General features: G+C 52.8%; 1 protein-coding gene across 3 annotated transcripts; it reads left to right on the top strand.

The window, feature by feature from the left end:
• The first annotated feature begins 130 nt into the window (after positions 1-130).
• TK2 (thymidine kinase 2) lies at positions 131-24,272 on the top strand. 3 transcript variants are annotated; one of them, XM_065898654.1, is made up of 9 exons: positions 2,661-2,669; positions 5,128-5,202; positions 7,513-7,566; positions 10,113-10,202; positions 12,434-12,507; positions 19,671-19,759; positions 20,339-20,418; positions 22,965-23,045; positions 24,174-24,272. In XM_065898654.1, exons 1-9 carry the CDS (start codon positions 2,661-2,663, stop codon positions 24,270-24,272), a joined length of 651 nt encoding a protein of 216 aa, XP_065754726.1. The 3 variants fall into 3 exon arrangements, with proteins under 3 accessions (XP_065754728.1, XP_065754727.1, XP_065754726.1); XM_065898656.1 differs by lacking the exons at positions 2,661-2,669; positions 5,128-5,202 and adding an exon at positions 131-154; XM_065898655.1 differs by lacking the exons at positions 2,661-2,669; positions 7,513-7,566 and adding an exon at positions 131-154.
• The last annotated feature ends 370 nt before the right edge of the window (positions 24,273-24,642 follow it).

The following is a 24,642-nucleotide window of genomic DNA, read 5'->3' as shown; positions in this document are numbered from 1 at the left end:
CCCGAACCTGTGTTCCCTGCATTGGCAGGCATATTCTCAACTACTGCGCCACCAGGGAAGCCCAAGAGTGAGCTATCTAAAACTAAGTTAAAAAATTCATTTCCTTTCTTTTCTAGATAAAGGTAGAGAAAATGAAAAAGAGAAAAAATCAGTGGTAAGTCTCCCTCTTATGTGCACTCTTTCCAGTGTAGGATTATATATGTGTAATAAACACACACGCATAATACACACATGTTTTGAGGAGGGGAGTGAAGTTTTTTTAAGCTATGTGCACATAGTTAAAAAAACGAATACAAGAGGATCTCCAGGGATGAGGAAGTCTGTCTCCACTCCTGGGCCCCAGACTCCCTCCCCAGAGACCACCTCTGTTACTAGTTTCTGGTATGTCTTACCTGAGAATCTACACAGGTGGGAGAATACATGTATTCATAGCCTTTAGGTGGATTTGGACTATTAGCTTTTTTTTTTTTTTTAAACATCTTTATTGGGGTATAATTGCTTTACAGTGGTGTGTTAGTCTCTGCTTTATAACAAAGTGAATCAGCTATACATATACATATGTTCCCATATGTCTTCCCTCTTGCGTCTCCCTCCCTCCCACTCTCCCCCTCCCACCCCTCCAGGCTGTCACAAAGCCCCGAGCTAATATCCCTGTGCCTTGCGGCTGCTTCCCCCAGCTATCTACCTTACTACGTTTGTTAGTGTGTATATGTCCATGACTCTCTCTCACCCTGTCAAAACTCACCCTTCCCCCTCCCCATATCCTCAAGTCCGTTCTCCAGTAGGTCTGCGTCTTTATTCCTGTCTTACCCCTAGGTTCTTCATGACATTTTTTTCCCTTAAATTCCATATATATGTGTTACCATACGGTATTTGTCTTTTTCTTTCTGACTTACTTCACTCTGTATGACAGACTCTAGGTCTATCCATCTCATTACAAATAGCTCAATTTCATTTCTTTTTAAGGCTGAGTAATATTCCATCGTGTATATGTGCCACATCTTCTTTATCCATTCATCCGATGATGGACGCTTAGGTTGTTTCCATCTCTGGACTATTAGCTTGATTACAAAGAGATTTGAAAAGTGGAAGTTTAGTTTGACTGGGTTAGTGGGTGGCAGCCTGGCTGTGAGGGCAGGTCTGCTGACCGCTGCCCCCAGAATGCCAGTGCTGAGACTGGTGGGTGGGGGAGGGATAACAGAGAATTCATGGGGGTCCACAGACAAGGGTTCCACCAGTGCAGTGACTTGGAGGTGCCAGCTCTGGAGTGGGACTGTGGCTGGTGTGAGGTTGAAGGTCAAAGGAGGGTCAAACTGGACATGCCCATGGGGTGTTTAAGACTTTAGCAGGCTGCGGTGGGGAGCAGTATTTCGGTCACCGTTGATCCAGAGGCTCAGTTCCTTAAGGGAGCTGGAAGTTGGTAGATATGGCTGGAAAGGGATTTGCTTGGAGAGTGTGGGCAGGAGTACCTTGGCTGGGATATGCAGAAGGCGGAAGGTGTGGGGAGGCCCCCTGGGGTATTTGGGGTGATGGAGAGGGCCTGGGAAGGAGTGAAGTCACACGGAGAGGACTGGTGATGAAAATGCTTGAGATTTATGGAAGTTTGTTGAAACTAGAGGTGGGGTGGGGTATGGCATAGGCATCATAGCAGGGGGAAGGGGTTGGTAAGTTGAGCTGGATGGGAATTGAGGCAGTATTGTACTATTAATTATTGAGCCAGCATTCTTGTGAGCCAGGCCTGTCCTAGGTGCTTTCTGGGTGTGGTCTGTTATCCCCCAGACACACAGTAGGTGGTCCATGGGAAGTGATGTGGAGCCTGCGTTCAGGCCCAGGGCTGCTCTTAGTCATTCAAATCCTCTGAGTTCCTGTGTGGACCTGGGGACCTGGGAATCCAACAGCCCCTGTTGTTAGTGAGCCTGTGGTTGGATGGGGGGGATGGCAGTGAATAGGACAATGGTGGATCTGGAACAACAGGGAGTAGGGGCAGGGCTTCTAGAGGATGATGACTGAGGGGAGACTTGAGGCCTCCTGGGAGAAGGAGGAGAGGGCGAAGCAGGAGTGTTGGAGCAGAGGGAACTGCAGGGGTAAGTCACAGAGGGATGAGAGACTGAGGCTTGTGGCCAGTCCCAGAGAGGTGGCTGGGGAGGGCCTGGGGGTCGGGAAACAGGACCGGAGACAGATCCCAGCTCCCGGAGCCACTGAAAGACTTCACCAGCTGTGATCTGGTTTGCGTCTCAAGAAGAGGTGGTGGACCATGGATAGGGAATGAGGGACCTGGCTGGGCTGGACTGGAGGGGGAGAGGCCAGCAGGGAGGCTGCTCCCACAAGGAGGGTTAGAGACCTTAACTAGGGGCCAAGGAGACAGGTGCCAGGTTCTGCAGGTGAGTAGGAAGTGGGGCCCAGAGGTATTGCTGAGTTGCTGGGTGAGGAGAGAAGATATCCAGGGCCTTGAGGGTGTCTGGGTGGATGGTGCAGCCTTTCCTGAGGACAGAAACGGGAAGAGAAGCCATATGTGGGTGTTGGGGGGTGATAAATTGAGGTGCCCATGGGACATCCCATGGGATTGGACAGGACAGGGAATATCTGGGCTGAGCTGCAGCTGCGAAGTGAGTCACCACCACAGAATTACAAAATAAATTCCAAAGTCGGGTTAAAAAGAAATGACTAATGTTTTCAGGTGAACAAAGTCTGAACAGACATTTCCTGAGTGAATTTATTAATGGCTAATAAACATAAGAAAGCGCTCAACCTCCCTAACAGAGAAAGAATGCTTTGGGAGATGGAGTGATGAAAGCTGTGGATCAGACCTCAGACCTGGTTCCAGTCCCAGCTCTGCTCTTTAGTGGAGGTGGATAAGTCCTTCACCTCTTAGAGCCTCAGTTTCCCCATCTGTGCAAATATTCATAGCTGTGATTGTTGTGAGGATCAATGTGACAATGTTTGCAAAGTACAGAACCCACAGGGGCTAATTTTATAGACATTATTATTATTAACAGTGAAATTAATGAAGATTTAGGATGGGATATGCCCAGCATTGGCACAGTATGTTAATAGGCTCACTCTCATCCTTCTAAAAGGGGTGTGAATTGGGTCAGCATTTTAGAGGGTAATTTGGCATCATGCATCAACAGCTGTAAAAACTCACTTATCCTTTGATGCACTGATTATATTTCTAGAAGTCTATTGAAGGGGATAATCAGAGCCAATGACAAGGATTTATGTACAGGAATGTTCACCACAGCACAGCTTATCATATCAAAAAAATGGGTGTCACAACACAGTTTTATAATAAAAGTAACTGGACAGAATGTAACATCCAACAGTAGGGATTTCAATAACACGTTCCTTGCAATGAACAGGAAAGAAACAGTCTCTGCAGAATGATGTCTAGGTTGAGCTCTTTTTAGATATCTAGGAAAAGTTGTTTCCTTTAAAGGACAACAATAAAAATAAAATCCACTGGTGCCCTGACGGGGTCTCCCTTTTGCACATTCACTGTGTTTTCTGGTGCTGAAGGAGTAAGCTGACAGGGAGCCCGGATTGGAGGGCCAGGCCTCTGTTGGAACTGCAATTGTCCGTCCAGCTCTCCTAGGTAGCCGTTAGGATTAAGGCAGGAGGAAATCTTTGCAGCCAACTGAGAGAGTCCAGTTGCTGGCGAGAGTTTGTAGAGGTGGGGCAAGGTGAGACAGACCACCGTGCCCCTGTGTTTTATGCAGGGTGTGACTGAGGCTCCACTGGGGTCATGAGAAGGGAGTTGCCAGGCCTAGGTGCGAATTCTAGCTTTTTCCCCCGCCAACCCTGGCACCTGGGGCAAGTCACTTAAGTGGCCCACGTTTCTCTGTGGGTGCTTCCAACCTGGGTGTAAAGGTCACTGTGCAGCAGGACAGGTCCCCTCTGGCTGTGTGTACCCCAGGGGACATGTAATATGTGTTGTCAAGGGCAAGTTTGTCTTCTCACATATGTGGAACTGCTGATTTCCTCTCATGGTCTGATGGAACCAAAGCCATTTGGCCCGTGTCACCAGCAGTCCTGGCTGAGCAGCGTTTTGTCAGAATTGCTGGACAGCAGGTTCAAGGGTCCCAACCCAGAGTCTGATTGAGAGGGTCTGGGTGCTCCGCTGGTGCTTCTGGAGCAGGGTGTCTGTGGACCACTTGTTGAGAAACCCTGCCATGGGTCCGTGGTACTCAGCTTCCTCCATGTTGAAATCACCTGGAGAGCTTTCCAAGGTACTGAGGCCTGAGTCCCACCCTGAGATCATGCCAGAATTGGCCTGGGTTGTGGCTTCCTTTTGTGGATTCTTAAAAGTTCTCAGGTGCACATACGTGCACATACGTAAGACTGAGATTCTAGCACATACGTAAGACTGAGAACCACAGCTTCAGTTGCTTTCTTTCCCTGCAGTGGGGTACTTGTAGGAGGCTCCTTGTCTTTCTTATGGGTAGACTCCTCCCACCAGTGCCAAGACAACTCCTTCCCCCCAGTACACTTAGTGTGAGCAGAGTGAACGTTCAAGCTCTACTCCTTGCCTTATGCCCTTCTACAGCCTCATTTTTCTCTTCTGTGAAAATGTTAGAACCCGCTTCTCAGGTTCTGGCAAGGTTAAGTGCAGGATTGGTGTATGTTGCCCATCTTAGTCCTTTTCTCCTGTCCTCATACCTTCCAGTCCACGGCCAAGCATGTTTTTCTGCACAGAGCAATGCATTAGGTTCTAGGTAACGTACACACGCTTCCCATCCTTAAACCCATTAGGTTCTGGTGAAGGAGGCAGGACATTTAGGCCTAAAATCTAATAGTCTGAGGAGTTGAGCTAGGGAAGGGCAGAGCTAGCGCGGCCAAGGGCAGGCTGTGTGGGATCTAGGGGTTGACCTAAGGGAGTGTCTGTCCCGGAGGGCAGTGGCCTGGTGGCCAGCAGCGGTGGGCCTGGAGCCTGCCCCTGAGGGGAGGGATCAGGTGGTTGCTCTTACTAACAGGACCCTGGGGGTTTCCTCCAGAGGGATTTTCGTGTACACACTGGAGTCTTGGGCTGAGCCAATTATGCTGTTCGCCTGAGCCCTTCCCTAGACATTCTTCCTGGTATTCCCCCAGGCACTCGATTTCTGATCCTAACATGTGTTTGTCTTTTGCTAGATATGTGTCGAGGGCAATATTGCAAGCGGGAAGACGACGTGCCTGGAGTTCTTCTCCAACACAACGGACATCGAGGTACAGCTTCCATGCCAGGTTTGAAGGAACCTGCAAAAGCTTGGTGCATTTATAAAGGGTACAAACCGGACCTATAGAAATGTTGCTGGGGGAACGCGTCCTGTGTGAGAGGAGGGAGAGGCCCCTTGGAAGCTTGTGCCTGGTTTTCCCCCAGATTTTGCTCCACACACCCTTCTCCTTGGCTGATTCTGCTTTGTGACCTCTCACTGTAATAGATCTTAGCTATGAGTATGACTGTATGCTGTATCCTGTGAGTCCTCCTAGTGACTCCTCAGACCCGGGGAGGCGGGCGTCTGGAGGACTCCCGACACACCTGTCCTGAGCTGTGTAACTCTCGCTGACGCTTTAGAAGCACGTGTATTCTCACTGAACACCTTGGAGCCAGTGTACAACAACAATACCGTCAGCAACGAGTGAACAGCTACTGAGGGTAATACTCTATGCCAGGCACTGTGTTGAGGCGTCGTTACATTATCTAATTGATTTCATTCTTACAGGAGTAGTCGCTATGACACAGGTCCTGTTACTACTTCAGTTGCAGAGGAGGAAACTGAGGCTCAGTGAGGTGACATGGCTTGGCCAGGGTCGCATGGCTAGTGCATGTGATGCCATGTCCCAGCCCAGGCTGTCTGCTCCAGGGGCCATGCCCTTGTTTGGCTCTATAGTATGCAGAGCTTTTTTGGCTTTAGGAAAACCACCCAGCCTTCAGATCTCAGCTCTGCTGTCTGACCTCCCCAGCTAGGTTACCCTCCATGGTGTAGGTTCTTCTGGCTCCTGTATCCTTTTTGTTTTGTTTTGTTTGTTGTTTGTTTTTTTATGTGGTACGCGGGCCTCTCACTGTTGTGGCCTCTCGGGTTGCGGTGCACAGGCTCCGGACGCGCAGGCTCAGCGGCCATGGCTCACAGGCCTAGCCGCTCCGCAGCATGTGGGATCTTCCCGGACCAGGGCACAAACCCGTGTCCCCTGCATCGGCAGGTGGACTCTCAACCACTGCGCCACCAGGGAAGCCCTGTATCCTTATTTTGTACTACTTCTCGGGGTTTGAAAATATGTGTTGCTTTCTGTGATGACCTGATTAATGTCTGCTTCCCCAGTAAGTTTAAAGTTGAAAGCATGAAAGCAGGGCTGGGGTGGTTTTTCTCTTGCTGAATCCTTGGCACCTGGCACAGTGGGTGCTCAGTATTTGTTGAGTGACAGTGCCACAGATGGGGCACAGGTCAAGGCTGCCTGTGTCCCAGCCTCTGGTGGGCCTGAGTGGTACAGCATATGCTACTCAGGGGACAGGACCAGAGTGCTGAAGACCCAGAAGAAGGAGCGGGAGGTTGGGAGGAACAGGGAATGATTCACAGAGGAAGGGATATTTGAACTGGATTCTGAAGGATGTATAGGAGTTTTCCATGTAATGAAAGTTGAGTTAAAATGAGGTGAGGTGGGCATACTGGGCAGAATAACAGCATGAGCAAAGGCACAGAGGGGTAAAAGGTGGGGGGAGGTTACTCTTCAAGGGTCCCATGCATTGCTTTCCTTTGGTCTCTTGTGACCTGTGGCACCTACTCACATGGACTTGAAGGTCCACAGAGGGATCCGGATATTCTCAAAATCTTGGCCCCAAGAGCACCATTTACTCATTTATTTATTTTGGCTATGCAGGGTCTTAGTTGCGTCAGGCGGACTTCTTAGTTGCGGCATGCATGCGGGATCTAGTTCCCCCACCAGGGATCGATCCCGGACCCACTGCATTGTGAGCACAGAGTCTTACCCACTGGACCACCAGGGAAGTCCCAAGGGCACCATTTAAATCCTTTCCGGCACATGCCTGCACAGCTTAGGGAGGCTACTAAAGAAACAGGACTCTTTGCCGTCAGTGTGCCCAACACAGAGATCAGAGGGAGGAAAGGGAGGCAGAGCACGCTGCCAAGGTCGCTGGAGAGCCCCCAGGCCGGAAGCTGGGTGCAAGCTGCAGCCTGAAGTGCAAGAAGCAGCCTCCCTCTTGGCTTCTCTCACCTCCCTGCCTTCCTGATGTGGTGGGCAGTAAGGGGCAGGGTGGAGCTCCTGTGGCAGCAGGAGAAGTGGTGTGTGCCTATGCTCGTATACAGGGGTGGGCGGAGTGGTTCTCAAGTCATTTCTCGAAGCTGCGCCTGGAGCCACGTCTGCATGGAGTCGTGGCCTCGCAGGGAGGGTTGCTCCACTATTTTGGCCCACCCTGGGCGCCCAAATCTTGACTCTCTGCCCGATCCCACCCCTAACACGAGCCTTCGCAGAGCTCAGAACTGAGGAGCAGCAGCTCTCTGATGTTTTCTTTCCTGACAGGTGTTAACGGAGCCCGTGCCCAAGTGGAGAAATGTCCGAGGCCATAATCCTCTGGTGAGTGTGTTGTTCTGTGCGTGAACCGCCAGCTGCCCCTTAAGCGTGCAGGAGCAGTGCTGCTGGTGCCTGAGCCCGCATCCTGTCCGGACGTGTCCTTGCTCTTCGCTGGGTGGTGGGGGAGAGGGAAGGGACAGAGGGAAGATGGCGGCATGTCGATGGTGTGAGGTCAAGGTTCTTTGAGGCCTGGCTGGGCATGTAAGGAGCCCAGGGACCTCCTGTCAGCTATCCCAAACTATCCCAAGTGGTCGGCCCCAGCTACCGGGGGGTCCTTCTCCTGCTGCTCATTCTTACCGCACCCTCTCCTAGAAGAAACCCAGGTCTCCTCAGGCCTAGCCCCCCAGGACCTGTCCCTAAGTAACTAGCTTCCTTGGTAAACCTCTGATTGGGGTTTGCACTTGCCAATGCCCAGGGGCTGCCTCAGGCTCACCCTGAAGCTGCCCGTCTGCTTTCCCAAGGGTGGACCTAGCAAGTAGGGGCTGTAATGTGCCTGGGCCCCTCCCACCTCCTTCCTGTTCAGAAGGCTCAACTCTGGCTGCTTGAAAGAGGTGGGTGGAGTCTGGGTCCTGTAAGAGTGAGCTCAAGAAAGGGATGCTGGTTCTGGGCTCCTGTCCCGTGATGGAGGAACGATTAGTTTCGTTTTTCAGGTAAGGAACCCATGGCTGAAATAGGTTGCCCAAGGTCACACAGCTGGTAAATGACAGATCTAGGTTTGAACCTTGGACTAGGGGGAGCCTGTGCTGTCCCGTCATTTCTAGCAACACAATTGGCATCTCCTTGTGTGGTTCTTTAGACTCTGAGTTCCGCTAAGGGCAGGGACTGTGTCTAATTTGGCTCACCGTTGTTTGCTAGAACATAGCACAGTGCTGAGCACTTAGTAGGTGCTTGTTCACTGATTGATTCAGCCAGTATTCATTGCATGCCTGCCATGTGCCAGACACTATTCTAGACGCTGGGGCAGTGAGCACCTCGAAGCTTCTGCTCTGCTGGCCCTAATATCCCAGTGTGCGGAGGCAGAAGGCAATTAAAAAGTGTGTGATACGGCGGGTGGTGACAGGAGCCAAGAAGGCATCTAAAGCAGGTAAAAGGATATTATTTAAATAAGGCAAAACCTCTCAGAGCTTTTGAGTAAAGAATCCCAGAGACGGGAAAAGAGTTTCACCTCTCAGCAAGGGGGAGAAGATGGAATGCCAGTCGTGGGCATACAAGGAAGCTCAGAAACATTCCTGTCTTCTAGGAAACCGGGAGGAACCAGGGCTGGATCGTTATGTAAGACAACTAGAGTTGCAGACGTTAGGGGTTAGAGGTGACATTCACAGGACCCAGTCCCAGTCTCAGAAGTCTGAGTATCCGTGGCACAAAGAGCATTGCCAATGACAGTTTTATAATAAAAAAAACCAATAGAATTAGATATTTTTACACAAGTTTCCACTCTAGACAGAGGAGCAAGATTGATAGTTTTGTGAAAAGTCTCAGGTCATCACTTTATCTGAATCGGTTTTCTGATGCAGAAGGGTCTTTTTCTCTGCAGCTGTCAGGCAAGAGGGAGTGTTTCTCCTAACTTTTCTGAGATTCTTTCACCCGCAGTGAGGAGTTAGCAGTTTTCAGTGCAGAGCACCGGAGTTTCATTAGTTAGCACCAAGAGAAAAAGAAGCAAAAATGTGGAAAAGAGCAGAATAGGATTTTTTTTTTTTTTTTTTTTTTTTGCGGTACGCGGGCCTCTCACTGTTGTGGCCTCTCCCGTTGCGGAGCACAGGCTCCGGACGCGCACGCTCAGTGGCCACAGCTCACGGGCCCAGCTGCTCCGTGGCATGTGGGATCTTCCCGGACCGGGGCACGAACCCGTGTCCCCTGCATTGGCAGGCGGACTCTCAGCCACCAGGGAAGCTCCAGAATAGGATTATTAGCAAGTGGAACATGGAGCAGGAAGTATTTTGTATCTACACGCAGTAGAGAGTGATTGAGGGGGTGGATTCTGTTTTAGAGAGGATGGTTGGGAAGGCATCTCTGACAAAGTGACATTTGAGCAGAAACCTAAACAAAGCTTGGGAGGGAGCAGTGCAGGTATCTGGGGGAGAGTGTTCAGACAGAAGGCACAGCAGATGCAAAGGCCCTGAGTTGAAATCACACTTGGGTGTTTGGGTAACAGTAAGGAAGCTCACGTGGTTGGAAGCTCACAGAGCCAAAGGAAGAATGGTTGGAGACAAGAGAAGATGGAAGTGATTGTCTAGGGCCCTGTGGGCCTTGGTAAGGGCTTTGGATTTCATTGTGAATGCAGTGGGAAGCAAGGGAGAGTCCTGAACAGGGCAGTGATGATAACTGGCTCCTGTAGTATAACAGGCTCACTGGTTGCCGGATAGAGAGCAGGCTGTAGGGGCTCAGTGAACATGATTGAATGCCTGAATGAATGCTCCCTGGGACTTTATATAGGTTTCTATTATAGCTGTTCCCAGGCTGTCCTGTAACTGCTCCAGTGTCTGTCTCTGTCCACTCTGTGACCGGCCTGGGAGTCCTACAGATAGAGCACTGCATTCTCCCCTCTTTAGGGTCTGATGTACCGGGACGCCTGTCGATGGGGCCTCACGCTGCAGACGTATGTGCAGCTAACCATGCTGGACCAGCACACCCGTCCTCAGGTACATTTCAGATGCTTGGTTTCAACCTTCTTTTTTTTTTTTTGTTTTTTTTTGTGGTACGCGGGCCTCTCACTGTTGTGGCCTCTTCCGTTGCGGAGCACAGGCTCCGGACGCGCAGGCTCAGCGGCCACGGCTCACGGGCCCAGCCGCTCCGCGGCATGTGGGATCTTCCCGGACCGGGACACGAACCCATGTTCCCTGCATCGGCAGGCGGACCCCCAACCACTGCGCCACCAGGGAAGCCCATGGTTTCAACCTTCTTAAACACAGTTTTCTTCAAAGGAGTGGCATGTGGTTGCCAGGAAGGGAAACCCCATAAGGAAGCCCCACTGGGCCTTCAGAGCTGCTCAGCCTTCTCTGCCTCTGGGCGAAGGTCTCTGTTCCTACAGCTCTCTGAGGACCAGGCTCCAGTGCCCCCACCCACCAACCTCAGCTAGCCAAGAACTTGCTATGATGCCACGTAAGCCCAAGTCTTCATGACCCGATCGCTCCTGGGCTCAACTCCCTTTAACTCAGCTCTTCTCAAAGTGCGGTCCCTGTACTAGGAGCGGTGGCAGCACCTGGAAACTTGTTAGAAATGCACGTTTTCTGGCCCCATCCTGGACCTGCTGAATCAGAAATTCTGAGGTGAGGCCCAGCAGTCTGGGTTTTATCAAGCTCTCCAGGTGATTTTAACACATCCCTTATTTGTTTGAAAATTTGTTTGCATGAGAGCTGCTGATCTAACCTTCACAAGGCTTGTTCACATTCTCAGTTCAGGTTCTTGAGAGAAAGGATCTGATTGGCTCAGCTTGGGTCAGGTGTCCAGCCCTGGTCCAGTCAGGTATTGGGGCAGGTCACAAGCACAGCCACTTAGGCCCCTTCCATCAGCAGGGTGTGAATAGGGGCAGAGTCTCTTAGAAGAAAGGCTGACTGAGAGATCTGATTGGCACCCGTGGTTCAGAATGGCAAGTACCACCTAAGAGACTGGCTTTGGAGGCTCTCCTTGAAGGAGACAGGAGATCCATCAGCTAGTTTCTCTGACACAGCCATTCAGTGGTTTGATGCAAGGCTGGGCACTTGCAACCATAGCTATCATTCTTCTACAAATCTGTGTCTTTTAATAATAGAAAAAGATATGAGCAGAACCATATGAACTTCTGTCTCCCCAAAAATCTGTCTAAAAGATACATGTCAGAGTATGGTCTGAGGTTGGCATGTACCCTACTTCTCCTGAGTGGGCACTTGATTGCAAATGTAAATTGTATCTAGTATATCTGAATATAACGGGCTGTATGTGTGTTCCTCTGTTGAAGGAAATCTATCAGGAAGGAGGCAGAGAAAGAGAGATGGACAGACTAGGAAAGAGGAGGAGGAGGAGAGAGGGATAAATGGGGAACTAGCAAAAGATGGACAGCAGAGAGTCATAAGTAAGGAGAGGACTGAAAAATAGAAAAGAAGGCAGATGGACAGATAGACAAATAGGAGAGTCAGGAAATTCCTGGGTTATGGCTTTAAATCAGCCTCTGATTTGCTGGTCCAGGTCCCATCGGGTGCTGTGGGCCAGGCTGAGTGAGAGCAGTGTTTGCCCACTTGGTGTCAAGAGTAAGAGCACCTCCGGCTTCCCAATGGGACACTGGACAAAGGGAAAGGCCTTCTGCGGAGGGTGTGTGCATGCTGGCAGAGAGGGGCCACGTCAGTGTCGTCCTCCCTCTTGCTGGGCACAGTCCTTTCCAGTTTTGAAGGGCTGCAGTGATCCCCAGCCAGCCCTGTGAGGAGGCGGTGAAGTTGGCAGGCATGCTGGTGGGGTTCCATAAAGCCACAGCCCAGCTCTCTCGGAGCTGTGCCTCTGCTTAAGCAAATGCATCCTATTTAGGTCCCTGATAATCACCGCACTTTGTGCTTGCCACCACTTTCCCAGGGGGCACTTGGCAGTTTTTCTAGCACTTCCCCAAACTCACAGTCCATTGGAGCCTCACCCCTCCTGTGAAGGAGGCTGCTGCTGACAGGCCCTCCGCCCGGCCTTGCTGCACTGACCACTGAGCTTCAGGGTATGGTATGGGGAGGGTCCAGGGCCCAGGGAGCCTAACGTGGGACACACGGTTCTCTGGTGTCCACCTCCCTCTCCTGAGGCTTCTCAATTCTTGTATTCAGCATAGACCATAGGCAGGGGGAGCAACAGGCATTCTTCAAGGCTTCCTGACCCCTTCCTGTTTGCCTGAGTTAGTGAATCACTTTTTGTTTTCTTGTAGACATTGCCTGTACGATTGATGGAACGGTCGATTCACAGCGCAAGATACGTTTTTGTAGAAAACTTGTATAGAAGGTACCGTAGTTTGCACAATCGATAATTTATTAAACCATTAAATTTTTAGAAATGAAATTGAAACTTATTTATCTAATTGACACATACTGAGTACCTACTGTGTTGCCACAGTAACACTGTGTAACAACCAACCATAAAGCCTCAGTGACAGACAGCTCTCCGTGCTGATGGCTCGGCTGTCCAGGGCGGTCGGCCCGGCGGCTCTGCTGACCTTGGCTGGCTCAGTGATATGTCCAGGGGTTGGCTGGTCTAGGGTGGCCCGGTGAGGGTGACTGGGGTGACTCATCTCTCATCTGCTTGCTGATCCTCCTCCTGGGACCGGCAAGCTGGCCTGGGCATTCACATCTCATGGCTATGGCAGATCAACAGCACCGTAGTTCTTTTTCAGGTCTCTGCTTCACGTTCGCTAACATCCATTGGCCAAAGCAGGTCACACTGGCCCACCCCAGTCTGAGAGGGGGCAGGGCCCTGTGGGTTACATGGCAAAGTGGGAGGAGACAGGGAGGGGTGAAGATTCAGAGCGACTAGAGCAATCAGTCCAGCAGTGTGCATGATATTTGTTGTGGTTTCACTCACAGCTGTCTTCTGCCCTCATGGGAGCAGACTCTGTCACACAGACCTAGCTGGGGGGGCTTCTGGTGGCCCTCAGTGCTGTGGCCTCAGAGGTGTCGGGTCTTCCACTCCTGCGCTCAGTTGACTGCTGATGTTTGGGAGTCTTGGGGAATGGGCTGCAGCTTCTTCTCCGCGTCTCCCTTCTTGGTAGCTTGGAGCTTCACTCCCTCACAGAGCTGGTCCTGATATCTGCCTTCCACTCTCTACACCCTGGCTCCCTGTTCCCTCCCATCTGCAGCTGTGGTCCCAGCCTCCCTGTCTAGGTGGGTTGAGCCTCTCATTCTTTTTTTTTCTTTTCTTTTCTGTATTTATTTTTGGCTGTGTTGGGTCTTCGCTGCTGTGCGTGGACTTTCTCTAGTTGTGGCGAGCGGGGGCTACTCTTAGTTGCGGTGCGTGGGCTTCTCATTGTGGTGGCTTCTCTTTGTTGTGGAGCACCGGCTCTAGGGCGCACGGGCTTTAGTAGTTGTGGCTCGCGGGCTGTAGAACTCAGGCTCAGTAGTTGTGGCGCACGGGCTTAGTTGCTCTGTGGCCCGTGGGATCTTCCCAGACCAGGGCTCAAACCCACGTCCCCTGCCTTGGCAGGTGGATTCTTAACCACTGCACCACCGGGGAAGCCCCTCTTTTTATTCTTAATTACTTCTTTCTGTTGGTTTTCTTCGTGGTATTCAAGACAACTTCTAATTAGGTTGAACCACATCAAATTATTAACACTTGACCAATTTTGACCTACAAAAATGGCAGTTTTGGGCTTCCCAAAGGGGGGGCCCAGGGGGGCCAGGCCATCCGCCACTTTGGTTTCAGGGAGATGAGAGAAGGCAGTGCTCCTCAAACCCTTTCCCTGAAGTCTCCAAAGGCAGAGAAACGCTCACCCAGGCGGCCGCTTCCCTGCAGGTTTTCCCAGCCTGCGTACCCGAAGCAGCCGGCTAACTAACTGGAAGTTTCTTTGAAGACTTCTCTTCGAAGTCTTTGCATTCTATCCCATAACGTATCCCTGTGATTGTAACAACTGGTGTGCTCAGCATGTGTCTGGGAGTCCCCCTCACTCAGCCACACTCCCCAGAGAGCCCGAGTTTGGGCGGCAGAGATCCAAGGGCAGGGACACCAAGAGGCACCTTCCCAGTGCAGGCCATTCACTTGTGGGACTGGTCCAGCTTACCTGAGAGTAGGCACGGCTCATGTGGTTGAGGGGCAGGGCAGGGACCCGTGGGCAGGAGCTACAGTTATTGTCCTTCCGTTTGAACCCTCCAGGCAGCACTGAGATGGGCACTGTTGACCACGTTTGGCAGATCAGGAACCACATGGGGTTCGAAGGCCTTGCTCCTTCCTGGTTGGGCAGGAAACTGACCGGGGGGGCTGACCTGCACTCTGCTATGTGGGGCAGCAGTGAAGGAGGAAGTGGTGAGACATCTAGATTTCTCTCTGTAAGGCCAGAGGCTTCAGGCCCAGGGGAGTCCCCAGTGTGCTGGCTCCGGGGGACCAGGCCTCTGCCCCTTTCCACCGAGGCCCTACACTCAGCTTCTCCCACAGACTCCGTGCATCTTATTAATGCACCCATGCTGCTTCCAGGGTGGGGCCCGAGAGCCTGCATTTGTAGCAGAAAAGCACCCTGGATAGCTATCATCCTGCTGGTTGGCGTCACACTTGGAGGGGCAGCCTCCGAAGAAGGCCGCAGCCAGGTGACCCGCAAGGGGCCGTCTGTGCCAATCATGGTCCTTTCCCCTGGGAGTTTTGCCCCGTGGCTTCCTTGGGGCCTCACCTGGGCCTTAGGGGTCGTTGAAAGCAAGACCTGCAGGCTGTCTTTGTGGGGGTCAGTGGGGCAGGTGGCCAGCCAGAGTGAAAGTTCTTCATGGAGCAGGATTTCCTCAGCTTCCTGCACCACCTGCAGTTTCTTCATTTCACATTTGTGGCTTCAGATTTTGGTTGTTGGGGGTTTTGTTGTATTACCTTTGTTTTCAGGGTCTCTGGGTGTATTCCTAGGTCAGGAGTGAGGCAGTTGTAGGCCAAAGGTTTTCTTTTTGGAGGCACAGTAAACAGCATTTCTAGCCAGAGCTAAAGAAGTGACAGGTGGGAGGAAGGGTAGGATGTGGGCTTTCTTCTTGGTCACTTTCATTAGAAACCCAGCTTCTCTCCATGCAGTGGGCCTTCCACAGTGAAGTGCTGCAAAAGTAGATGTTTCCATGCCCCCCAAATACAGATTACCATCATTTTGAGCCTACACCAAATGACGCCTAGAACTGGGTTTGGCTGGATCCTTTGCTCATAGCCAGAATAGGATGTTTTGGTTCTCACCTGTGGAAGTTCAGCTGGGTGCTGGGAACCACAAGACGGCTTGTGTGGGGTGTCAGCTCTTGCCTGGGAGCTTGTGTGGGGGCAGCCCTTACACAAGGCAGGGGGTGCATGGTTGCTGCCCCTTCAGCCTTGGGGTTGGTCCTTCTCTCTTTCACAGCAGCCTTTGCAGCCTTGGCTTGGAATCTGGAGGGACTGGGATGGAAGGAAGTGTGGTAGGCGTGGCTTTGCTGTCTGCAGTTGCAGGCTCGGGTGCCCAGAAAAGCCCACGTTCTGCAATTCTGCATCCCCCAAAGCCAGATTTCTGGAAGGGCTTTCTTGCCTTTTGGGCCTTGGACAAGTGAGGAGCTCCTCCAGGGAGAGACCCACCTCTTCCGCCCGCATCCTCACCCCAGCGAGTTTGGGGTGGGCAGAACATACATGTAGTTACGCCACCAGGGGTTAATTGCCAACAAGGAAGATTCTGGTTCCACAGTCTCCTCAAAGACTTAAAGAACCTGAAGGACTTCCGAGGTGTGGGCACTGTGCTGGAATGAACAGCTGAAGGTGGCGAGAAAGACTCCGGCAGCTAAAGCGGCCACGCAGGCCACTGTGTGGCCCGACCCTGTGGGCTAATTGAACACAAAGGTTTCACAGGATTGCCTGGTTGGTGTTTTCTAGGAACAGAAGGAAGGGAATTGCATGGGGCCCAGCTGGGGAAGTGACACACTGACTCACCTGGGGCTGCGGGTTGCGGACATCCATTAAGGCCCTGCGTTTGGAACAACAGGCGGATCCTCCTGCTGCCCTGATGGGCCGTGGGACTTGGACTCCTCCTCACTCTAGGCCAGACTGGGGACTCACTGCCTGTGTCATGGGCCTGCGAGCGGTGGCTTTCCTCAGGCTGAGGACGGGCCCAGGGGCAGCCCCCTCAGCTGACAGACGGGGCAGGTGGGGTTGGGGCACGTGGTGCAGCCAGGAGCGTATGGGTTTGGGGGCCGCCGAGAGCCAGGCTTCAGTCCCTGGCTCAGAGCCGGGCTGAGCTTCTCTGGGCCTCAGTTTTCCTCATCTATAACTTGGGGCTAAAATTGACCTCACAAGGTCTTGTGAGAAACAAAAGAATGTCATGTGTACAAGGAGGCTGGCATTTGAGTGTGTGATTTCAGTTTTAACCCCTGCTCTCTGGGCCCCAGGGGGAAGGCGGCAGCAAACCGTGCCAAACAAAACAGTCAGCAGGATTCGTGTGGACTCATGACCTCAGTTTGCCCCTCTAGGATAAGGGGAAGGCACCATGAAACCCCCTCAGTCCACCGTTGGTGGGTCTGCAGAGAGGTGCTGCCCTCTGTGTGTTCTGTGGGAATAAAAGCAGTGCCTTGGTGGTGGTGCTGGGCGCCCCATTCTCGAGGCAGACAAAGGAGGAGCCGGGCAGATTCCTAGGAGGAAAACTGCAGATACGGATAAAACAGCGCCCGCTGCCTGACATGCCTCAGAATCATGGAAGGCAGCTTCCGTTTCCTCACTCCGCTCAGCCGGTGGCCAGTTGTCCTGGACCCCCCAGCACATGGCTCCTGGCAGTCTTAGAAGGGTTTTCTGGAGGTTTGCCTGCTGACCCTGCCCTCAGGGAGGCTGCCCCGGAGCCGTCTAGAGGACCTCTAAGGAGAGCATCGGGAAGGGAGGACCTGCTTCCTCCCAGGTTTGCCTGGGCCGGGTGAGAATGGGAGGTTCCTCTGAGCTACCCAGGAGGTGTCCTGAGACCACCTGGGGCCGATTTCCAGCAGAGCGGCGGCTCTCAGGCCCCAGCACTTTTTGTGGTGTCGGTTGGTTTGGTTTTAGTTAACACTGTGCCACCTGTGCCCTGAATTGTGACTCAGTTTGGTGGCCACAGCTAAGGGTACCCTCCCAGCTCTGGGGTTTGACAGAACCTCCCTTGAGCCTTACAGACACCGGTGAAGTCCTCAGGGGCAGTCTCACACCAACTGTCCAGCGTTCATGACGTGGGAGGCTATTGGGCAACTTGCCCTCCATGTGTGCTGCTCACTGGCCCACACCCTTGAGTTGCCAGTCTGTGCTGTGTGCCCAGGCTGCGTGTTTGGTGGAGCGAGTGGGGCTGATCAGCAGCTTCTTTTTGGCAAATCCTCATTCCCTCAGGGTCAGCTTTGTTCCAGAGAAGGGAAACATGTCGAGAAGAGTGGTTTGGTGTCTGAATATCAAATACGCTGAGCTGCAGCCCAGCTCAAAGCAGCCTCAACACTGAGGTTGTCACGGGCTGCCTTAACAGCAGGCTTTGGGGTTGGTTTCATTCGGTAGCCCTAGTGCTGTTTCTCTCTGTTTTCCTACTGTCTTGTTTGTGTCCTCAATATGATTCCCTCTTGGTGACACAATGCCTGTGGCAGAACTGGGCTTCTCATTGCTGGCCAGAGGGTGGATGTCTTGCCAGTGGCTCTCCTCTAAGCATGAGGAAGCATGGTCTCCATAAACTCCAGCAAACCTCCCTCATGTCTCACTGGTCAGGTTGGGCCCTTTGGCCTGGGCTGATCAACTCAGCCTGGCCAGCGGAGAGGACGTCCCTCAGTCCAGTTGGTTTGCTCTGAAGCTTGGGCTGCGGTCAGGTTTCCCTGAACACTCAGGCCTGTGGGATGGACCCTGAATAGACCATGGGCTACTTTTAAGGAGGTAGGAGGAAAGAATTGGGGGATGGGCAACCATATGAGCTGTGATCGCAAAGTTGCTACCTTTAGTATCTGAATTTTGGTCCCTTCTGCAATGTCCTGGGACTTCCTCCCTCTCCCCTCCCCTACAAAGCCTCCCCGACTTATTCGTGGGGGCAGGTGCTGGTCCTCACACGTTAGTCTGCTCTGGTGTCCCTGCTGAAGTCTGATGCCTGAGACCCCTCAAGGCGCCGACAACTGCCCGTCTGCCCCTGCTGTTCTCCCGGGCACCCTGCATTTTCCTGCTGTTCTGCCAGGCACAGCTCTTCTGCGCTGAGGGCGTCTGGTGGTCTCAGGGACTAGGGGAGGATGTCCCCTTCCAGTCTGTGCCCCGCCCCATCGTTTGGGCCCCCAGGCAGGGCTGCTTGAGCTTGTCATCTTCAGAGCGCCTTCCTCCACGCCCGTCCTGCCCCTCACCCAGGTGGGAGTCAGTTCACCACCCGTGGCGGGGGCAGCTGCAAACCACCCGCTCCACTGGCCTCTTTTCCCCGCCTCCCCTTCTTTAGTCAGCAGTCAGAAGACCCCCAGCTGCACACAGCTCAGGCACCTCCACTCGCCCGTAGCCCGCCTTGCCAAACCCAGTTCTGAGTGGATCCAAGATGATATTCAAGACGGGTGGAGGATGTTGAAAGGAATTCCTCTCCTGGGCCTTTGAGGGTCACCCCACAGCTGCCTGGTTTGTTTCCTCCAGCTGCTGCCCCTCCTCCCACTCTTCCCTGCTCATTTCCTCCAGGGCAGAGGACAGACGCCAGGTCTCTCTCACTTGTGGGCTTCTTCTTTCTTTCTTTTTCAGTTATTACTTAAAATATGTAGTAATTTCCCCCCACCCCCGCCCCGAATTGAGAACTAGTACGTTGTTAAATTTTGGAAAATACAGAAAGAGATAAAGAAAAAAATGTCTCCCATAGTCCTACAGTTCAGAGGAAAGCACTGTTAACCTTTTGGTGGTTTTCTTTCCAGTCTCCTTTCTAAATGTGTGGATGAATACTCTTGAAAGTATGGTTGGGTCGTGCTATATGCACAGTTTTATATCCTCCTGTTTTCATTGAATAATGAGAATTTGGTTGTGAGCATTTTCCATGTCATTAAATATTATTTTATAGCATCGTCTTTCAGTTGCTGTGTGGTTTTCTGTTAGATAGATGTACCATGATTTAGTTTTTCATTATTTTTTAAATAGTGCTACGGAGGGCATCCACGATTGTTTTCACAAAATAAATTTCTAGAGGTGAAACGGGTTTGCTGTTCCTCCTCCCAGCCTGAGCGCTGTCCGTGTTCTCAGGGGACAGGCTTCATAGCCCCTTCCTTGGCTTGGAGTTCAAATCCCAAATGAATTCTCCCCTCGGGCAGTGCCAAGATACTTGCTGCATTATACCATCGACCGTCCCTGGGCAGCGGGAGGTCAGGAGGTTTTGGGTCCTTGTCATCACTACCCGCCCAGTATCATGTGATTACACTATGTCATGGTTCCCTTGGCAGTGCCCTTTCAATAAAAGCAGTGCCCAGATGTTTTGGGGGAACGGCACAGCCCAGGAACTTTCTCATGGGATAATAAAACCCTTATAACTCTCGTTACAGTGGGAAGATGCCTGAAGTGGACTATGTGGTCTTGTCGGAATGGTTTGACTGGATTGTGAGGAACATCGATGTGTCCATTGACTTGATAGGTGAGACAGTCAGTCCCTCCCTGGCCTCCCTCCCCTGGGCCCAGTGAGGAGGTGGTTGGCTGGGCTTCAAGCAGCAGGGGCGGTGGGCGGGGCCCTCACCATAAGCAATTCTTCCCCTACCTTGACTCAGCCTTCTCCCAGAGGGCAGATAGAATCTGGGGCTTTTGGTCCCTCCTGGAGAAGCACCCTGGCCAGTTCCTCAAACTGCTTTCCCCTCGGTCCCTTGTGATATGATGGGTTTTTTCTAGTTTGTAAAGGAGGGAGGAGGGACAGAACCTGGACCGTTACTGAGACAGGCCGGGTGCCAGGCCCCGTGCTAAGCTCTGGCAATGTACAGAACCTATTCAGCTTCACAGTGACCCTGTGGGGCTGGTGATGTGGAAAGAGAATGAAAGTCAGGATGAGGATCAAGATGCCTGTTTGGCCACACAGCTGGTCTGCCTCTCCTGCTCAGGGCTGCTGGTAGATGTTTCTCTCCACCCCTTGCCCACACGCCTTCCTTCCCCCTACCCCTCACTTTCACTTCCAAGCCATGAACAGAGTAATTAAAGCCACATATATGCTTTTTTAAAATCTCAGTTTATCTCCAGACCACTCCTGAGACCTGTTACCAGAGGCTAAAGATGAGATGCAGGGAAGAGGAGAAGGTCATTCCACTGGTAAGAGCCCCTTTAACCCGGGGAAAGGTGCAACTTCATCCCATCCTGGCCCCACCCTCTGTGAGATCATTGTGCTGTTGTTTCAGGGAGAGAAACAGGAACTGAGCACGTTGGAGGGTGAACTCTGACTTCCTCTGAGCTGGAGACCCTGTGCGGTGTCCAGGTCTGCTTCACTTCCTGTGGCCCCAGACTCAGTGGTGGGCACCCCTGGGGCTCAGAGGCGTCCCTTCTCCTGTTCCCACCCAGGTGTCCCCAGGACTTGTTTGGTCCACCTCCTGAAAATTGCTTGCCTTTGTGCCGTCCCCTGGATCCTCGCTAGGACGTGCCCACTTGCTCGCTGTTGCATTGCCAGTGCTTGGCACAGTGCCTGGCTGGGAGGTGAAACTCACTAGTGTCTGCCCAGTGCCTCACCCTTCTGTGTTCTGGCTCAGGGCCACATCAGCTCTAGTCAGGGCTGTCTAACAGGCTTGGACTGCTCTCCTTGCCCTGGTCTCTCACTATCCGCATCCCCCTCAGAAATCCATCCTCCACACTGCTGCTTGGGTGATGTTCCCAGTACAGAACACCACGCATGCAATTCCCTAACCCCACCCTCTTCAGTGCCTCACCACTGTCTAGGATAAAGTCCCCACTTGTAGCATGCCATCCGAGATCCTGCGTGATTGGCTTCATCCCCTTCCACTCCCTGCCTTTCATGCTCTGGCCATAAAGAACTAGTTGTGGCTACACATGCTCTCTCTCTCTCTCTCTTCCCCCCTCTCCCCCTCCCCTCCCCTCCCCCTCCCCCCTCCCCTTTCCCCTCTCCCCCTCCCCCCTCCCCTTTCCCCTCTCCCCCTCCCCTTTCCCCCTCCCCTCTCCCCCTCCCCCCTCCCCTCTCCCCCCTCCCCTCTCCCCCCTCCCCCTCCCCTCCCCCTCCCCTCTCCCCTCTCCCCTCTCCCCTCTCCCCTCTCCCCTCTCCCCTCTCCCCTCTCCCCTCTCCCCTCTCCCCTCTCCCCTCTCCCCTCTCCCCTCTCCCCTCTCCCCTCTCCCCTCTCCCCTCTCCCCCCTCTCCTTTCCCCTCTCCCCCTCCCCTCTCCCCTCTCCCCTCTCCCCTCTCCCCTCTCCCGACTCCTGCTCCCCCCACCCCTCACCAGGGAGTTACACAAATGTACCTTTGCCATAGTGGTTTCTTTTGCCTCAGGTGTCACCTCCTCCAAGAAGCTTTCTCTGACCTTCCCTCTATTGTGGTCCCCCAGTCTCTGTGCTTATTATGATCACAGCCATTAGGACAGATATTCTGAAACTATTTCTTTATGTGTTTGCTCCCCATCCCTCAGAAAACTACCATGAACTTTTTAAGATTAGATCTTATTCCCTCTGCGTCCCTAGAATGTGTCCCAGGCCTTGGCATCTAGGGGTTGCTCAGTTAATATTGATCGGAATGCCCCATGTGAATGCCACTGGAAGTACACAGACAGAGGCTGGGCAAGCATTTACTGGGATATCATGGGGGTCTGAGCCCAGGATGGGCTGGACTGGGGTCCTAGAAGGCCAGTCCAGCTCCTGAGGCCCACCCCGCCTTGTTTGCCCCAGGCACCAGCAAGGTGGATTCCAGCCATGAAGGCCCAGGCCTCGTTCTGGGCAGCTGCTTTGAAATCTGGAGACAGGAGTGATTAGAGGAAGGGTGAAATGGGGCGGGGCTGGACCAAGCTGGGATGGGGCACGGCAGCTCTGTGCAGTGACCCAGACGTTTGGAAGAAGTGACAAATCTGGAGTCTGTCCAAGTCATTGTGGAGGACATTGTCTTAATGGTTTTGACAAGACCTCTAGGACAAGTCTGTTGTTGCCAAGGGAGAACTTGGTGGTGGATAAAGAGGCAGCAGTGTGGTTTACCCGAGAGCCTCAGGGCTGGGAGTAAATTGCTGCTTGAGGAGGTGTTTGCCTGTGGCCGAGAGCACCGGGGCCTGCTTGTGGAGAGTGCCGTCCAGTCCTACCAGTCCTACCGGTTGCGCAGGCATGGATGCCCTAGGGGCGGGTCTGGGCCTCTTTTCCCTTGTGTTTCACCTTGTCCTCCTTCTGAAGTTTGCCCTTAAGCTTTCAAGGATCAATAGGTTACAAGTTGTCTGTTGGGGTGAGAGCAGCCAAGTGGGGCTCCTGGGCCAGTGAGGGTCACAGTCCTCTTGGTGGGAAGGACGGAGGGAGGGTTCAGAGGCTTCCCAGGCCCCTGTGAAGAAACAGAGGCCTTGCTGATGGAGAAGTGGCAGGAAACGAGAGCAGCCAGGTGGGAGGATATGTCCAAAGCGCCAGAGGAGCAGAGTGCGCTGGAGGGATGGGCAGGTGGCCAGAGGGATGCTTCTGACTGTTGCGACAGCTGGGCTGGCTGACAGAGTGCTTGGCCACGTTTATCATTGTCCACCTGAGCCAGGTTGGCTGTTGCGGGTCCTTAGTCCAAGCCACTGCCCTGTGGTCATTGACATTCACCTAACCTGCCCCTGAGACCCCTGGAGGGGAGAGGTCTGCTCCCTATGTGCTCCCGACAGCCCTTGCACTTTTACCCCCTCCGGCAGGAATACCTGGATGCTATTCACCACCTGTACGAGGAGTGGCTCATCAAAGGGAGCCTTTTCCCCGTGGCGGCCCCTGTTCTGGTAAGCACCCCCTGACAGGGCAGGAGACTTTTCTAGAAGGAGGAGCGACTCGGGGGATGTCGGCCACTCTGCAGCTGGAGAATTTGAAAGAAGGAAGCGGGGAGGGTGGAAGGGACTCTGTCTCACAGTCCCCGTTCTGGACTGAGCCTTAGTGAGCTGGACAGACCTGAGAGAAGGTGACCTGTCCCAGTGTCATTACGCCGGTGGTACAGTAGCATCTCAGTTATCCAGCATTGTCAGCAAAGGAGAGTTCCAGATGGCTGGAGCCCCTGGACCTGGGTTTTGGCCTTAACCGCTTGGGGTGGTGGTCTTTCTGACATGCCCGTCCCTTCTCCAGCGGGTGGCAGGCCCAAAGCCTCATTGCACCTTTTCTTGGTGACCCAGGGCATCTGAAGGAGCGTCAGTTGCTGTTCTGGTCTGTCACACAATGATGCCCCCTTAGGAGGTGCTGAGGTGTGTAGGACTGTTTGCCCCAGACTACTAATGCCTTTGAATTCCCGTGTTTGCTTTTTACCCTCCTTTCTCCTGCTGGCACTCACCATTTCTAACTGTGTTGATGCTTCTGCCCCATCAGTGTTTCCCCACTTCCTTGTCCCCTCATTTTCTGATTTGCTGCTGCCAACTTTCTTTAGGCAGACCGTTGGGTCCCTCGGACTGTTAGGAACGTGTGTACAGTGTGGGATCTGAGGGAGGGCCTTGCACAAACTTGTGTGCATGGCCTTGGAGACATCTGTCTGAGCTGCTCAAACACTGTACTCATGGCTCTTCCAGGCAGTGGGGTTGCTGGAAAGTGAGATATTACTGTACTGGATTTTTAAAGAAAATTTATTTTTTTCCCCTCATTATAGAAAAATGGTTGATATCAAACGATGATAAAAAAATCATTCATGAGCTTGCCGCAGGGACAACTGTCGTGGATTCTTAAGTGAAAATATAGTTGAGAATGTGGATTGACCTAGAAACGGGAGCTGTTTGGCCCTAACCTTCCCTTTTCTCCGCCTGTGACCTTGGGCTTCCCTGCCTCTCCCTGCCTCATCCTGCCTGCCCCTGTCTCTCTCTCTTCATCAGTGAAGGGAGGATGATGTTGAGGTCAGGGGCAGCCCTGTGACCTGTGTGTTTAATTTCCAGGTGATTGAGGCTGACCACGACATGGAGAAAATGTTAGAACTCTTTGAACAAAACCGGCACCGAATACTAATTCCAGAGGATCGGAAGCTTGGTCCATAGGACGGGGAAGATCATGCCAGAGAAATGCCCGCTGCTGCCAAGTTTGCTCTCACGAGCAGTTTGGAACAATCCACTCTCGGGAGGGCTTTCTATCTGGGCACATTTGTCTTCCTAATGGTCTTCTCTCCTTTGCCAGTGTCTTTATCCTGGGATTCTGGCCCTCGTGGGTAAATGACATGATGGGACCAATGGGTTTGTCGTGGCCCTTTGGTGTCGCAGCCTTGCATTCCCCTGGTGCCTCTCCCGGTGGTTTCCCACCTCTGGACCCCTCTAAATTAGGGAAGAGCCACCTGACTGACCCTGGGCTCATGATCTCTAGCCCTTCAGACCATCCTCCAGGGTGAGGTAGTGGTCTTACATCCCAGGGGAG

The sequence above is a fragment of the Phocoena phocoena genome, chromosome 20, assembly GCF_963924675.1.
Source record: "Phocoena phocoena chromosome 20, mPhoPho1.1, whole genome shotgun sequence".
NCBI lineage: Eukaryota > Metazoa > Chordata > Mammalia > Artiodactyla > Phocoenidae > Phocoena > Phocoena phocoena.
The sequence above is the reverse complement of the archived record's forward strand: the minus strand, read 5'-3'. Positions and strand labels throughout refer to the sequence as shown.

Excerpts from the sequence above, each read along its gene's own strand:
- TK2 (XM_065898654.1), top strand. Across the intron at positions 7,567-10,112 it reads TCCGAGGCCATAATCCTCTG|GGTCTGATGTACCGGGACGC; the intron begins GTGAGTGTGTTG and ends TCCCCTCTTTAG. Across the intron at positions 10,203-12,433 it reads ACCAGCACACCCGTCCTCAG|ACATTGCCTGTACGATTGAT; the intron begins GTACATTTCAGA and ends GTTTTCTTGTAG.